The following is an 18,019-nucleotide window of genomic DNA, read 5'->3' on the forward strand; positions in this document are numbered from 1 at the left end:
GTTACTATGTGAGTCCTAGCCCTGTTACCATGTGACCACCTCAAGTGATATCACTTAAAGAGGAAAGTTATATGAGCATATTCATGTCGGCGTACTATACATGTATATAAACATTTTGCTAATACTTTTCCCAAATAGCATATAATGAAAAAGAACCACCTTCCTTATGAACACAATTTGCTTTAATATAGTACTTAGTTCTACTAATTTATAAAAAATCTAGAATTTTAACAAGATAGGTTTTTTAAAATATCAGTGAGGTTTATAGTCCAAAGGGTTTGTCCGACTTAGTGATCAGAGATTGTCACATTCCTATACCACCTCTGTTATTCCGGATATTTTCTTTATTTTAGAAAGATTACTGCATACGTATTATTTGCATTACTTTTAATGCTCTTAACCAGTACTTCCCGCTCTGACAATCCAGGTATCCAAAGTGTAAATCTTATTTGAAGAATATTTTCTTAGCCTGACTAATACTTGACCGGGATGATTGAACGGAAGGATTATCTTGAATAAATTGAAGAATCAGTTCCATCTGGTCCCTGATGACAAAAAAAGGAAAATAATATTTCAGTAATTTTATAGACACTTTACTCTTTGCCTTCCCCCATTTTCTCCATGAAAAAATGTCTGTGTGTGGGAGGGGGCTCCCCTGGCTTCCCCCATAACATATATAATGTGCCATATGTTCTGTTTCTCTCACAGGTTTATCATGTTTATTAGCCAAATTGAGTAACTTATTATGTTTTTAAAAATAAAAATGTTTTACCGAATTTCAACTATTTTTCTGATTGCATTGAATACAACGTTCAGACTAAATACTCACAATTTTCCTCCGAGGCACCAATTATTTTTAGAACAAAGTGTGGGCTTTGTCGTTACTCTGTTTAATCAATGTTTCAACTGAGATGAGTAGCTCGTTTTAGTTCAAAGTGGTCAATTTGATAGCATTAATTTCAGAGGAGGGATAACAATTGAATTTTTCTTGATAAGGCGACGAAAAAAAGAAACCCTCTTCAACGGGCGGACGGACTTTCAAGTAGGGTCGATCGGTCGGCCGGACCCGTAGAACAGGGTTTTCTTTTTTTCTTCACCTAAACCTTAAATATGAAACATTCTTGAATAAACTTTCTTCTAAATATCATGTACCTACCCCATTTTATTCAAAGAATCTTTAACGGCGGTCAGTTCTTGAGTCAATTTATCTCCGCTACCGATTTCGCTCTTGTTGTCGTCATTGGAATCTACATAGGTCCTCACATATCGATCCACTAAGGTTTCCATTAATGTCTGCAAAAGATGACATAATATCATATTATTATAACCCAACCTCATCATCATCATCATTTGTTTATTTATTATTTTTTCATTGAAAGATAATAAAAAAATATATAACATCAACAAACGCAAAGATTTTGTAAAATTTCAGGCACCGCACGCATACAAACGGGATACTAGCATAGGCATGAAAAAATTTATTCTTAAGAATCAGTTAACATATTACCTGGTATGAATTTGTCTCCTGAAGTTCAACAGCTTCAGTTGTTTTTTCCTATTAATAGAAAATGATGAGGTAAATATTAGCAATTATATACCTCATATATAGATTCCTGTCTTCTAATTTGGTTTAAAGTGTGGTCATTGAATTAGTTATCCCCCCCTTTAAGAATTACGTCAAAAAAGAAGTAGTGTCCGGGTAATAGTCTTTTTTTACTATTGCCCGGGCAATAGTCATTTTAAAATCTCTTCTCCTCGATTGAATAATATCAACAAACGTACAACACACAAGACTCAAAAAAGCTATCAAATTTTAAAAGATATTTGGTAAAACATTCCAAAGCTTCGAATGTTGTTGGAAGTTGGTGGAAGAGTTTCTACATAAAATTTGAGCAAATGTTTTTACCTCCTCTGTAAACGTCCCAAAAGATGAAATCACTATTTTTACTGAGAAACAATTTGGCCATGGATATATTTAACGGACTTACATAACTTGCTTAAAAATATAACTGGATGAGGACGCCTTTTTATTGTTAGCTTATTCAACGGAGTCATTTTGCAACATCTAAATACTATCACGCTTTGGCCTACCATTGGTTTCTGATAGTCACTGCGGCAACTTCGACATATCCTTTTACAAGAAGCAGAAATCCAGTTACGAATCGTCCTTAACGTCGGTATTAGGTTATATGGTGGTGGAAGTGTAGCACCAGTTGTCATGTATTTCGCCATTAAATTTGTTCGAGCAACTTTCCACTCAACTTCTGAGTTTTCCTACAAAATATATTAACATTATTATTACTGTTGTTAATATTATTATTATCATTATTATAAAATTAGGTTACTCACTCACGTCCTCAAAAATTAAAAGGAGACATATCTGACAGTAAAAGCTAACATTTTATGGAATAGAAATATCAATCTATTTTTTATGGATATGTTACAATATGGGTTTAGGATACATATTATTAACGCATGCGTGTTCGCCAACTGTAACTTTAATCTCCTCCGTTTTCGCGGCACGCTGATTTCATCCCACTCAAATATGTGGAGTGGGGGATTACACTGACGGCGGAGAAGAATTCTAGCTGGTCAGACCGCCCAATCGAGCATACTAATACCTCAAATATCACAATCATATTACATTAATTTACTACAAAATTGCGTACGCAACTTATAATTTACAATTGTGAAAATGTTAATAATGTATTTGTGTAGCTAAGTATTACCACCTTAATAACAAAAAAACAAAAAAACAAAAAAAAACATCTTGTAGGAAGTAAAATACATCTTCTAAAATCGTGACGTAATTCCACTCGCTCTTCCCATAATACATTTTAACTTCCTGATTCACCTGTAACATCATATAATGACATTTAAACACACAGTGACATATATTTCTGGGTTGAATTTGTATTACGCGAGCTTTGGATGTCGATCTTTTCCTATGATGCACTGCGTGTTTTGGGCCTCTCTCCATCAGAACCACTAGAGGCGCTTCGTATTGTGAATCGAAAATTGTTGTAAAGATGATAAAAAGTACCTCGAATAATTTTTATCACAAGTGGATTTATAATGAAATGGTAATTGACATCGGTAACAAGAAATAAATAGACGTACTAACAAAATGAACATACAGACCTCTACTCGTGTGTATGTGTTGCTCATCATGGCGATAAGTGCATTAAACATAACTACAACTACTACCACCAGGTATATTGCGTAGAGTGCCTCTCCTACTGCAAACGTTATCTTATAGTCTGGCTCTATGCGCATAGATTCTTCGTCAATTGCATTGAACAGAGACCAAAATAACGCGCCGAGTGAATCGGACAATCTGAAAAAAATTGCAAATAACCATGACAAAATTTGATTCAAAAACTTTAGAAACTATTTTTGTCAAAAATGGTAAGTAAGAAATCCAATTGCATTTAGAATCAGCAAAAGACGGATAATGTTTGTGAAAAGCTGGAATCTTGTACGCGTTTAATGTTTTTTTTCTTCAGATTATTGAATGTTTCTTTTCACAGCCTTCGTCGACTTGAAAACGCATCTTTAACTTGGTAACTGGTTTCTGATCATTGAGAAAATACACATCTTCAAATTGGAAAGTGTTTCTGATTATTAACACATAATTTCACTATCATAAAAATCAATTTAACGGCTCGTCATTCTCGAAAAATAAATTTTACGGGGATTTGCCAACTACATTGTTCTCTGGTTTGTACACCTGGTTTTGAAATCATGAATTATGACGAGTTTAACATGATAATGTCCGAGATGGCGGATTTACTATCTGTTGTTAATTCCAAAATGTATCTACCATTTATGGTGCGTGGGGGGAGGGGGGTTGGCTTACGTTTTGAAAGGTGAGGGTATACATTTGTCCTCGTGGTCATAGCAAATTGCACTTTCGATTATGTCGTAAGTGGTGTAAAGTTGCGTCATACCAAGAGCAAATGAAATCCAAACAAAAATGAAGAGGATGAGGAAACGAACAACATCACTGATCATTTTACCAAATGATACTCTAAGTGTACCAACAAAAGCCACTACGACAAAATCACGCAAGAGAGCTAAGAACGACAGCACGGTAGCAACACCAAAGAGAGCATCCCCGAGTAAAGCAGGATCTTCAGGTGTGATGTAATGTCTAAGAAAAGTTTCCAGACCATCGTCATCCTCTGTCGGATTTTGAGTAGGATCTGGTAGTACTGGGAAGGACACATTTTCACTGTCTCTGTGATAAATATAAAACAGAATAAATTAATGTGACACTCTAAAACAAACTGTTGCTCAGGGTGTACATATCTTGTGTGTCGAAATTTGTACATCCTTGTGTGGTAATTTGTTATTTTCTTAGATATCAGAAACATTTTGCTGATTCGTATCAGTCGCAAGCTTTATCTGATTTACGTAATGAGCAATTTCATAGCCAGGACATGCATCAGCATCCGGTTGGTAATTATAGCAGTAAAATCGGGATAGGGGACAATATAAAAAGTTCTCATGATCAAAAGCAATATTTGGGGATGGGGAAGGGTAAAGGTTTGTTCATTGTTCATACTTCACCGCAATTACATTGCACTACGGTATAGACTGTACAATTGCGTCACTTAGCTGCACTTCCGCTGCTATCCCAAAAATAATACAGGTCAAACTAAGGATCTTTTTTATCTTTTCAGTTTCTGATAATTTATTGCTCAGAAACAAAAACGCAAAAGATTATGTGAGTTAATGTGTAAAATTACATCTTATTTCAATAGAGGTGGGTGCAATAACTGCAAGAACCAACACTCGCATATCATTATAGCTAGGATCGTTTGCCTTTCAATCGCTAGATCCAGGGTTCGAAACCCGGCAAGTGAAACCTTTTCATATTTTCTTTGCTCAGGTCTTCGATGGTGCTACAATGTATTTCATTTCAAAATACGCGCCACTGAATAAAATTTGCCACGCTTAACCTGCCTTGACTACACTCAAATAATGTGTCCGCATGTTATGTACCCTTAAAATATTCCTTAGTATTCATTAAATTCATTCATTCATAAAGATTCATTCATTCATTAAAAGTTATATATTTTGTCATCAGGTATTAGTTTTCACTAGTTTTGATATTTATCTCCATTGGTTTGTACATGAAATATTCTGGAATGCTAATGATTAAAGTGAGTGAGAAATTCATATCCAGTTATATATAGAAATGTCTGGAAACTCAATTAGAAAATGTTAGAAACCACTGGAATGGTCATGGTTGCCCCAGAAGATTCTAGAACATAAGTAGTGGAGCTATTACAGTAACCATGTATGCACATTAATGATTCTGATTGGCTTATGTTGAGGTAATGAGTTATATTTAGAAGATGAATGGTTCTGATTGGCTTGTGGTGATGTAATGATCTATTTTTAGAAATGATGTTATGTGCCATATATGGGGGATGATTATTCTAGAAGGGAAATAAATTAGATATAAAGCCTGCATAGTAAATGATTTTGGCAGCAGTATGAAGTTCTAAGAGGGAACTCTGTGAAACTTATGTTAGCCAGTATTGGTACAAAAGTTACCATAATCGAAGTCTTCAAACTTCGGTTCGCGGTTCTTGTGTGTTGGAGAGAATAAAATACGCCGAAGGCGGTAGTAGAGTCAATAGTGCTCGATTGCTTTGTCGACTCAAAGAAGCGACAGACTGAAATATCTCCATCAACGAACTGTGGTATTTTGCTGGACTAACATAGTGTGTTATCTGTCTGTCAAGTGGAGCAGAAAACTTGCTCAAGAGATCTCCGAGAGAGGAGCTTACGGTCAACATAGAAGATCATTTGGAAAACACTAGCACAGCAGCGTGGATAGTGAAAAACAGAGTCATCAGGACTTTGGAGACTGAGACTGTGGTAGACCAGGGGTTTCCCTTAGAAAGACAGGATCTTGGACATCGCCGGATCTTGGATCAAGAACTGAGACCATCAAAGGAATCACATCAGTCAAGATCACCAGGCTTAGTAAAATAAATGAAATCTGTATAGCAATTTAAGTTAATTCTTGTATCAAATTTTATAGTGATTTGATTGCCATACTGCACTAATTAATAAATAACCATAAGTTTTGGATATAGTAAACAGTGTGTTTGCGTGTTTGGTGTTGAGTGTTGGTGATTTTGACCTGGGTCATTTTATTGACCATAACACCGTATTTTTCTTCTTTTTTTATACTAATTTAAACGCTTTTACTCTCGAGAATACATTATATCATTAGTTGGGGTGTAACAGATAAGGCAACACCCTTTATATCTATTCTATAACCGCAACAAAGTTCGTTTAAATAGAAAATAACACTATTTCGCCTAAATATTTAAAGGTGTTAGGAAGGTAGAACGCGTTCGCGTATCCACGGGGTAAGTAACAGCGAGCGGGCGGAATTTTTTTACGAGTAACCGCGACGTAGAATGCTAACGTAGAATAGTCACGCTTTACTAGACAGTCGTCTACACTGCGCATGTATTTATTTTATACTTCGTAATGACGACTGATAAACTTACAGTTCATATCGTAGCGGACTCGAGAAAATATTCTCGCGCGACTTTGGTTGTGCGTCAGACTGCCTGATGGCGCACATGTACCACGTCGTTGTACGCGCCGTTACTACAACGCGTTGTAGCAAGATCGCTATCTGAAGTTCTAAAAATACGTTTTCAATAACAAACTGGGTCAAAAGGTCAATTTGGACACAACTGCGCAGTCTCAGTGAACAAGAATCCCGTTGCAAAATCCGCCACTTTTTTTTCCACATAGTTTTCTTAGTCGTCTACCCACAAAGTTGACGAATGTGGGCAGAAGTATAACGCTTTACTGTGTTCAGACGCAATTGCTAATGTACACACACGTGGCGAGTTTGGACACATTTCATCGCAGAGCGCGATTTTGAATAATTGGCGGAAATAAAATCAAGTATAATTTTTAAACAATTGGCGTTTTTCCTTTAATTTCATTGATTTTTGCATGATATGCGCGCAGTAATTTCTGGCGTCGGTGCGAAGCGATATTTTGCGTCAGCGTGCATGTGAAGGACTCCTAAGTACTTGTTGAACGGTGCGTGGAACAACTCTGCGGTATTTAAAACAATGCCATCTCCCTTGTTATATCAGGTGACACGACTGGGTCTCAAAACAACACTTGTATTTTCTAGTTAAACATGAGCGTGACGAGCTAGAACGAAAGACAATGGAATATATCACACAAATGTGACTGGACACCGCGAATCAGCCGTAAAGTCGGCCCGGTCAATTTGTTTTATTTCGTGTATAGAAAATATATATCATAAGCTTTAAAATGGTATATCATTTGACTTCAGACGATATCCAAAAGCGGGGTTATGGTTTGTTGAACTCTGTTCCTTCAACAAAATTGTATCTTTTATCGGTTCTAAATGTGTCTCTATTTCCACATTTCTGGTAATAAATATCAAACAGTCATAATTGGCGGTCATTTCAAATCATCCCCAAGTCAACAAGGTTCAGAAATGTCCTCTCATTATTAATTGTTGATTACACATACCTAGACAGAATACAATGCTTTGTTATCTACCACTTGAACTGGAATTAGCCAAAGCAAACAAAGACAAGAACTATTCTATAGAAATAGGTAGAAGCTTATTATCCTCTTCAGCAATAGTATTATTGATTGATTTAAACAGTGTTTGATGAGATACTTGTCGCACTGAATTGTGATAGCTATTATGACCTTCACACACATTTTACACTGTAACTCGGAATACAATTTGCCGAGTTTACGGCTCATTCGTAGTGTCCACTCACAAATAAGAACAGAACATACCTTTTATGCACACTTTCCACAAGATATTGATCACAGATGGTATACTTTGCAACAACGTCTTCGATAGAATTCCATGTGCTATATTTGTAGTCCAAAGATGACAAAAACATTCCACATAATTTTGTTTGGATAGGTAGTTTCTGTAAGAAGCAAAAAAAAGGTACTAAACAAACACAAAAAGACGTAAATGCACAGATCCGAGAGTGTTTATCGGAATAGAAATGATTATAGAGAAATGGTGCCGACAACTCCAGAACGGTCAGAATATGCCATGGTTGATTTTTGAATAAATAAATATGTAATTAATGATGATGAACAGATTCAGTTGAATATCAAAAATGTCAATTTGCCATAAAATGTGTATTATATCGCAAATTTCAAAAAATCAAATATCAAAATTATTTGATATTAGAAGGACATTCCTCGCATTCAGAATGCAATTCGATATGTCAGATGTGCTCTTAGGTCCCACAAAAAATACTGTGCAAACGTTGCTACCCAATCCATTTAAGTTTTATCACACTTTGAGTCAACACAACATAAAGAGCCACAAATTCCAGATATTTGCGTAGAGCCCGGGTGTAGAGTAGCATTGTACGCTTGTGTATTAGCATGATTAGTCGTGGAGTAACAAGCGTAGTTGAATGTTCCACGAATTAAATAATTTTTCTATCTAGTGGTATATGGCATTTAAATCGTCACGAGATCTAGACGACCAATCACAAACTGCAAATACAAATCCACAGTCTACTTGGGGAGCTATTACAACTGGTTAAACAGAGGGAGTACGATCACTGAAAAGATCGTATGCAGGGAATCTTGTCAATTATGCAAATAAATACAAATCAGTTTGTGTATGTATATAAAGTTGACTAGTCCACTGAACCGTCCGTCCGTAATTAATTAACGTTGAATTCAATTGTCTAAACCATTCCCAGTATTGACTCAGTGCTCGATCATTAAAAAGAATAAAGAATATTACAGTCGCAAACGTAAGAACAATTTGTAGCATTACCTTAACATATGACCATATGTCACATATCAGAGCCAACCAATACAGACCAAGCTGCAGAATATCAGCGTAGTTAAATACGTCTTTCCAGTAGTTCCAGAATCCACCCCTAAATAGTTCACAGATTTCCCGCCAAGTCATGCCTTGATTGAAGAAACAAAATCATTGTATATTGTCAATCATTAGCTTTTCAAGACCAACCCCAATTTAAAAAAAAATTAACTTTAATCATTTTAGACTTTGACTTTGAATTTGCAGTCAATTGATTTAGACGAAAATTCGCTCTGAAACGTATATCTTTAATTTGTTTATATGTTAACTGTGTTGATGCGCATGCCATTATAATTAAACTGAACATGACCACCAAGACCACCAAGTCACTATCAAATTCTTTAAAGTGCTAATAATGGGATAAATTCATACGTATTTTAAATTAGCACTTAGCATTATTATTTTGCATATACATTTGCAAACGTTATTGTCGCACTCTGACCTACTACAATAAACTTTTTGGTTGAAATGTAATAATCAAATGACTTTCAATGTAAAGATGTTTTGATTTGTTATAATTTTGAATTTTAAACAGAGGTACAACTGAGTGTCCCTTTTATTTTTAGTGCACTCATCAATGTGTTCACTAGGCATGCTAAGTTTGATTTGGTGAATGCTTGGGTCCCGTATTTTTTTGCCAAATCAAACTGAACATGTGCATTAAAAATAAAATGTTCAGCCCATTTGGTGCGTATGTTTTGTATTTTATTAAACATTACATAAAGTCTTTCAAAAACAATCCAACCATACGTAAAGCTAAGAGAGCTGAATAATGGTACTGGTATCAGGATTTTCTATTTAAAACAAAGCTAATAGAAGAAACTCATGTACCTAACACCCAGGCGTAGGCAATTATTGTAATAGTTAAATGTTGGTTCGTAAATGACTCTAGAACCTTGTTGACTCGTTGGTGTTTATTTTCTGTAAACTCGGCATCGCTCGATGTCTCTATTGTAATGTACACGATGAATCCGATGAAGTATATGCGAGATACCAAATGTACCAGAAAACGTACGTAACTGTAATAATAACAAAATCAACGAACCATGATAAGTACCTTCAATATTTGGGGGGTAACTCTATGAAATATTAAAGGACTCTCGTACACAAAAGCACCATGATAAAAATAGTATTATTATACATTGACATCTGACCAGTTCACGATGAAATATAAAGCTGCCTAGTGGGTCAGTTGCCTGATGAAGTCTGATGGTTTCAGACGCAACGTAGCAAGTTGCAAAAAAAGTTCCAGTATTTGTTATAATTCAAAAATGTGTGATTCTAACGACTGGATGACTGAGAATATTCACTATTTTGTTAAGTATGAAGCTGTCTTCTGAGGACCAGCTAATAACTCGCTTGACCCGTTCTAAATTTGCTCTTCAGCATGTTGAAAATATTAATATACAAATCTACAAAGGACAAAGTTATTACTTACGGTGTTTTCATTATTTGTCGATGGCACTTGAAAGGGAGGAACATGTATGCAAGACACAGAATTGGTTGAAAGATGATAACCATCACAGTCCATAGAGTAAAACGTAGATCAGAAAGCTCCTTCCAACTCATATACCATTGATCAAGAACAAAATGTGTACACGCAGTGCTTGAAATAAACTGCGAAAAGATTAACAATCAATTAGCACTTTATACTTCATATAAATAAATATATTATCACATCACCAAAACAAAGGACGACGATTGAAATTTTTTAGTCATACTAACCTGCTTATACTGAAGACTGAGCGAGTCATGTATCCTTTGTGGTAGAATACCAACTTGGGCAACATTGTCATCCTTGAAATCATCTTTATTTTTCCAGAGTAATGCACCAATCTCATGCTCTGAACTGGCCATCGCAAAATACTTGGTAACGACCAGATCTAGTTGTGTTATCAATTCCTCATAGTCAGACCGAAGATGATGTTGCTGTACAGATTTTCCCTCAAGAATAGCTTTCCCTGCATCGACAGCTGCTTGAATGGGGTCCTTAGATGCATACAGAAGATATGCTTCACTTGATATAGCTTGATGCCAGCTGTAGCAGGTTAGATATTGTTCGTATGTGTCTCCTTTGGAGTGGTCTAGAACGGTTTGTAGATCTGGCATTTCAGCACCATATTCTATCAAGGCCTTAAATGGAAGTGGTTTGAAATAAGCGTAAACAGTAAGATAAACTCACTGAAACTGACAACATTTGTACATTTACACAATGCATGTATGCATATTTTGCAGAATTTTGGAAATAAATATAATAGTGGAATTCACTTTTTGCAACTTTGCTATGTTGTGTCTGGAGCCATCAGACTTCATCGGGCAACTGACCCACTGGACTGGTATAGTCTATAGACATAGGTATCTTCTTGATTATCCAGGCCCATGCATTATACAGCCAAAGTAAAAACGATATATCTTACTTCATGGTGTTGTGTGTGGGACACCGTTTGCTCAGCTGAAACAAGCACGCTTTAAAACCCGTATTGATCAACGCAAAATTCTGCCGTTTACCCAAATTTAAAGGATGCCGGACATTCAATTGAAAACGAGGAAGTCGTTATTATGAATCAGGAGGAACTATGGCATAGGATAGGCATAAGAGAAGCCATCTGGAAGTCTATTGAGCAACTAAACAGGAGAGGGGCCCGCTTCAACTTATCTCATGCATGGGACTGGGCCGTCAAGACGATACCTAGCCGTTTATCACGTGACAATTCCAGGACGTCATATGCCTGATGAAGTTTGGTGGTTCCAGACGCAAGGTAGCAAAGTTGCAAAAAGTTCCAGTATTAGATTTGAAAGACGTTAACAATGTTAACATCTTTCAAAGATTATATTAATACCTTAACAATTTCGTGAGAGTTTTCCCTGGAAGCATATATCAGTGGACTCGACACAGGTTTAAAATTGTTGTCTGTGGATATGGTATTTAATGCTGTAGTCAGAGTTTCCTGGTGAAAAACGTAGATTGAATAATACGGGAAATTTAATAGAACATAATTAATCTTGCTTTATACGTAAAGTAATATCCACTGATTTACGTTTTTGTAGTTCGTTGCTCGTATCTCATCATAATAATAATCAATTCCCTGCTCACCTGTGATATTGCTTTTAGATGTTCACATATTAGTTTCACCATGGTGTCACACCCTGCATCTATGCAGTAAAACAATATGTCATCTGACTTCGCACCATGTTCCAATAACAAAGATGTCATTTCTGAAAAAAGACAGCCAAATAAGATTTGGCATTTAGCGAGTTGGCTTCTTGATCTTTCCTAAACGAAATGAAACGAACGGGTTTTGAATCAATCAGTCATAATTAATCAAATTCACTCTTTAGCAATGTTACTTATCCAGCAGCTTTTCCCTTGTTGTTGATGGTAAAGTTATATTTTTTCAATATTCTTGATGTATATCAAAATATCTCATGTTGATAATCACTTCTCCTGCGAATATCACTGTTCAGCGAAGTCCCCTGAAGACTTTTATATCCTTTCATAACAGCCTCTCCAAAATGGTGATATTTTCATTATCCACTCTGTCTCCACTAATGCTAATATTGACAAATATGTTGTTTCATAAACCAGACTTCAGCATGTCAACAAAAGAATATAATATACATTCCTTTCTAGGAAGAGGTATGCACTTTGGCGTATTCTAGATATTCTCCGATATTATTGGATAGTAGTACATTGACTACATAAAATGTTTCTTTATCGCAATTTCTTTCCTTGGAAAGCATATGGACTGTAAGCACACTAAACTAGCCCACAAAAACACTAATAACTGTGAAGAATTGTGTTTACATTATATACCAATCATCAGAAAATCTCGCGAATTTCAAAAGATCAAAGTTATTTGCAGAAAGACATTCTCCGTATTCAGAATGCAATTCGATATGTCTGATGTGCTCTCATGTCCCACAAATTCGAACTGGGCCACCAGATCAAGAAGCGAACGCCCTAATCACTAGGCCACGGAACTCTGTGGTATGAATGGATGCGTCGTCCGGAAAGAATTTGTTGTTGTTTTTTGGCCAGTGGGGAGAGGGTCAGAATTTGTATGTAGGGTATTAAAGGAAATGCCAGGGTATCTTTGAAAGTGAATATGAAAAGGTAGTGTGAAAGAGATTCGCAGCTAGGGCTGTTAGCCCTACGCACGTGACCCATGGGCACAATATACCAAGACCAGCAAGCGTGACCAAATCCTCATGTCATTAATAAGGATATCATCAAATTAAGTATTGAATAGTGAAATTATTACACAAAGGGGATTCCGAATTTGTAATATGTTATCAAAAACAACATTTTAAAGTATTTGACGACGGAAAAAATATTCAACGACGAAAACATTTAATATAATCACAAAGTTGAACAACAGCGAGTCTAGCCTCTACACTGTCCGTGTTATACTACATGATGAATGCATACCATCATGAGAGCTGTGTAAGATCTAGCTGGTGACTAGAGGAAAATACGGCATCTGTGATTGGTTTTTGTCAAAACTCCGAATGTTCCCTTCATCCAATCAAAAAAGTTTTTATACCAAACGAAAGCTAACACCGCTAAAAATCCTTTTTTCATTCCGTCAACAGATGACGCAATTCAATGTTTATAGAACGCGAATGTGAAACATCTGTTGAAACGACCTATTCAAGCTGAATTTTTGACCAAAATGTAGGTTTTAAAAGTCAAAATCTCAAGTGTTCCTAATTTCATTGCATTAAATGAATAAGCAAACTTGTAATGTCCATATACTAGCATCGTTTTAATGAGCAATGACCAATTCTCTTTAAATTGCAAATCTTGTGCAAAAAATACTATTTTCGCCTGTTTTGTCATACGGTTGTAAATTCAATGAACTATTACTTTGCTAAAGAGCGCTTACATATATGCTGGTCTATTTTGATATTACCTGCGTATACGAGTTCAAATCCCCACTTCCCATTCCTATTGCCTCCGCAAATGTTCTATGTCAATTATATAATTTATATTGAATAGCGGCATGCCCGCGCTCCCCCGGTAGCTGAGTAAATAAGAGCGACAACTCAAACATTATTTTCTAATGTGTTAACACATAGTGTTGATATGTCAAATGCGAATAAGTTGTTCCTGATTTATTTTGTGACTTCATGAACTTGGTGATTTTCAGTGCTCCACACCTATCAAAAACAAATTGATGAAAACGTTTCTATTTTCAATTTTGAGCTATTTGTATTTCTCATACTGATGTTGAAAAAATTGCATTTCTTGTCACCTATTGCACCAGATTAAGTATTTTTTCGTAAGCTTCTCTTTGTGATTTTGGTAACTATTTTACCTTTGTTTGTCCAATCCATTTCAACTAGGCTATCTAAATTGTACTCATCATTTATATACATCACATGGTATGTTATTATATCCATCATATGACATGTCAATATGAATCCAGTAAAAGGCAAATTAGACAAAATATCAAAATTGATGCCTCATATATTATATGACCTCAACCAGGTGACATATTACCGGGGATAACTATTTGTCTAGTTAGCATTTGGCTAGTTAAATTCAAAATCAATAGAGGGCGTCCTATTTTGGCTTGTTAAATGATTGCCGCCCAGGCTAGTTATATTTTAGTCCCACGGGCGAGTTAAAATTTTTTCCCTCAGGCTAGTTAAATGTTGGTCGCCCAGGCTGGTTAAAATTTTGCCCCTCAGGCTAGTTATATGTTGGTCGCCCAGGCTAGTTAAAATTATTTCCCTCAGGCTAGTTAAATGTTGGTCGCCCAGGCTAGTTAAAATTGTGTCCCTCAAGCTAGTTGAATGTTTGCCTCTCAGGCTAGTTAAATGTTGGCTCCTCAGGCTAGTTAATAGGTGGCCCTCATGGGCCATAATTAAATTTTTATTACTGTTTAGTTGGTAGCCCCATATGTTTGTCACCTGTTTCAAATAAAATACTTGTACCCTATGGTATACTTTTAAGACCTGTACTCCAAACATGAAAACACTCATTACAGGAAAGCATTGAACTGTTTTGTAAATATAAGAAAGGGCGAAAAAGAAAGCATACTTTGTGATACAAAACAGAGGAGACACAAACCAAACAATGAGATGTGAAAAGCTCAATTGTACCAAAGCAGAATTTGGGTCTACAAACATCTCTTATAAAATTCTAACTACCCTGGGCGACCAACATTTAACTAGCATGAGGGACAAAAGTTTAACTATCCTGAAGGACAAAATTTTAACTAGCCTGAGGGACAAAATTAACTAGCCTGGGTGACCAACATTTAACTAGCCTGAAGGACAAAATTTTAACTAGCCTTGGCGACCAAAATTTAACTAGCCTGAAGGGACAAAATTTTAACTAGCCTGGGCAACCAACATTTAACTAGCCTGAAGGAAAAAGATCAACTAGCCTGAGGTGCAAAATTTTAACTAGCCTGGGGGACAAAAATTTTAACTAGCCTGGGCGACCAACATTTAACTAGCCTGAGGGACAAAAATTTAACTAGTCTGAGTGACCAACTAGCCAAAATAGGACGCCCTCTGTTGATTTTGAATTTAACTAGCCAAATGCTAACTGGCCTAATAACAAATCCCTATATTTCCTGACCTATGATGCCGTATTGCCTTAGAAATCTCTTTACCAAGCAAGACGTGATAGAAACTAGTATTACATTTGATAGTGTTCATTTTGGAAAAGTTATTTTAGAGCTTTTAGCGTGCCTGTCTAAGCACAGTTTGTAAAGCTGTTATAAGAAAACATAATCTATTCTATTTAAATACTCTACTTGAATAAATTATCTTTTTGTGTGAGACACACACACCGACATCGCCCGGTTAATAATTACATTATACAACCAGAGACACTGAAATGAATACACGGGATCGATACACGGAAATGTGCTATGCACGATTGATATTCACACGATAAATCTTTGGGTGGAAAATGATGAATATCTCCCGTAAATGATTTCGTATAAAGAAACCAGATGTGGTTCCTTGCACTTGAATATATATTTTGAACAGATATGATAGTCGTTAGTTTGCGTCTTGAGAGAGTAGCTTGCGCCTTGAGCTGAAAAAGTGACCAAAATTCAAAATACCTCGTGGAGGTAGGCTCGGGCCAGACTGTATGTGGCTATCACGAACATACAAGATCGACGAGTGTCAGACCGACTGACATAAACTGGCTGTGTAGGAGACTATCGTAGAGGCAGTCTATAAGCAGATGACAATGGCAAATGTATGTTCGCTGACCGTACAGAGGTCAGTCACAGGCTAATGTCATTAGCCTTAGTCGGATGTCCTTCAGTCCCCTATGCATTTAAAAATTATTAAACAGGGAGGAACACAATGGCCATCCGTGGCTGTGGATTCAACCTACCATGGCTTTTTCTGCCATGAAGATATCGGGGCGATGATACTGTGACACACATCTGAGTTTGTTTGTTTTTATTCAATCAATCTTTATTTTTAAAAAACATATAAAGAAGGAACATATAAGCCCAGGACACGAGCTCACGAAATCTCAGACAGGGTTATACAAAACAACGTAAAATAAAACATAAATAAAATATAAAACAAGGCAATAGGTATAAATACAGTGGATGCATGCATTGTCAGTCAGAAAGAAAGAAAGAATGAAAGAAAGAAAGAAAGAAAGAAAGAAAGAAAGAAAGAAAGAAAGAAAGAAAGAAAGAAAGAAAGAAAGAAAGAAAGAAAGAAAGAAAGAAAGAAAGAAAGAAAGAAAGAAAGAAAGAAAGAAAGAAAGAAAGAAAGAAAGAAAGAAAGAAAGAAAGAAAGAAAGAAAGAAAGAAAGAAAGAAAGAAAGAAAGAAAGAAAGAAAGAAAGAAAGAAAGAAAGAAAGAAAGAAAGAAAGAAAGAAAGAAATGGTTAGACAAAACAACATAAAAACCATAAATACAATATGCAATATAAACAAGGCAATAAATATAATACAGTGGATGCATACATTGTGAGAAAGAGAGAAAGAAAGAAAGAAAGCACGAACCACCCAAATAAAGTTCCTCTAAAGTACAAAATAATAAGGTTCAACAAAGGCAAACGGATTGTCATAATACATTATCACCTACCGATGTTCTTGGATGCAATAGCTGCAATTAGTGGTGTTTGATGATCGCCCTGAACTGCATTAACATCCAAACTAATATCGTGTTGTAGTGATAATTGTAGTAATGAAGCGACTTTGTCAACATCATTCTTTTCTACAGCCTTAAGAAACTCTGCGATATCCGTAGTATCCATCTTGATCTTACGTTGCCAATGGTCTCGACGTTAAAACACAAGGGTGAATACTGTCAAACGTTTTATGGGTTGCTTATCCTATAAGATTTGACTTCACGGTTCTGTATAGAAAACACTTAAGTACACGTAACTTTCACCAAACAACGCAAAAGTAGACATCAAAGTAGTGCTATTATTTTATGTAATCAACTTGAACTATTTGACATTTATCTCTCAATATCACTGAAACTGGTTAAGTTCAACTTCAGGCTTTTAAATGATTTCGACACGTAATCATGGTAATTGCACAGCTCAACGCGATCCCAGCTTGAGAGTCTGCTTTACGCCTATTGGTTAACGCATATTAGCTTTTACCATAATTGAAGTCCTGTTGAGCTTAATAGAAATTGTAGAGACTAATGTGGGATGAAGCATTAAAAATGCTCCGAGCATGCTCTGCGTATGTTTTAAACCAAAGCTAGTGCCCCATGTTACCCCTTTAGTTTTTATAACGGCGAACCACGAGATCTGAAAATACCGGGACCGGGAATCTTCACTTAACCAGCGGGTGGTGAATGACTACAGTGGTCTGTGGAGCTGAGTCACAAAGAAATCTAGTGATGCCATGGTTTAGACCACATAGAAATACTAAGAGACTCCTTTCTGAATACAATACAGACATATTTGTGATGATGTTACCTATCGCTTACGATAGAACATATATAAATGCACATTCCTGCTTCTATTCAGAAATGAATCTGCAAGTACTGTACTTACATATACACGTCATGTCGTACTTGCAAAAAGAAATGTAAATGAAATATACCATATAATAAATAAATATACCAATTTTAATATGTATGCGCAAAATTATGAAATATTATGTAAAACACATTTAAT

General features: G+C 35.9%; 1 protein-coding gene across 1 annotated transcript; it reads right to left on the reverse strand.

The window, feature by feature from the left end:
* Positions 1-245: 245 nt before the first annotated feature.
* On the reverse strand, positions 246-17,377 carry LOC140151818 (transient-receptor-potential-like protein). Its single transcript, XM_072174145.1, has 14 exons — positions 16,969-17,377; positions 11,988-12,109; positions 11,734-11,841; positions 10,619-11,026; positions 10,332-10,510; positions 9,725-9,912; positions 8,846-8,985; positions 7,831-7,970; positions 3,860-4,240; positions 3,142-3,337; positions 2,092-2,274; positions 1,508-1,555; positions 1,157-1,293; positions 246-545 (listed from the first exon to the last, which is right to left on the reverse strand). The coding sequence occupies exons 1-14, from the start codon at positions 17,138-17,140 to the stop codon at positions 446-448; spliced, it is 2,502 nt and encodes an 833-aa protein (XP_072030246.1). The 5' UTR covers positions 17,141-17,377; the 3' UTR covers positions 246-445.
* Positions 17,378-18,019: the final 642 nt, after the last annotated feature.

Source organism: Amphiura filiformis, chromosome 5, assembly GCF_039555335.1.
Source record: "Amphiura filiformis chromosome 5, Afil_fr2py, whole genome shotgun sequence".
NCBI lineage: Eukaryota > Metazoa > Echinodermata > Ophiuroidea > Amphilepidida > Amphiuridae > Amphiura > Amphiura filiformis.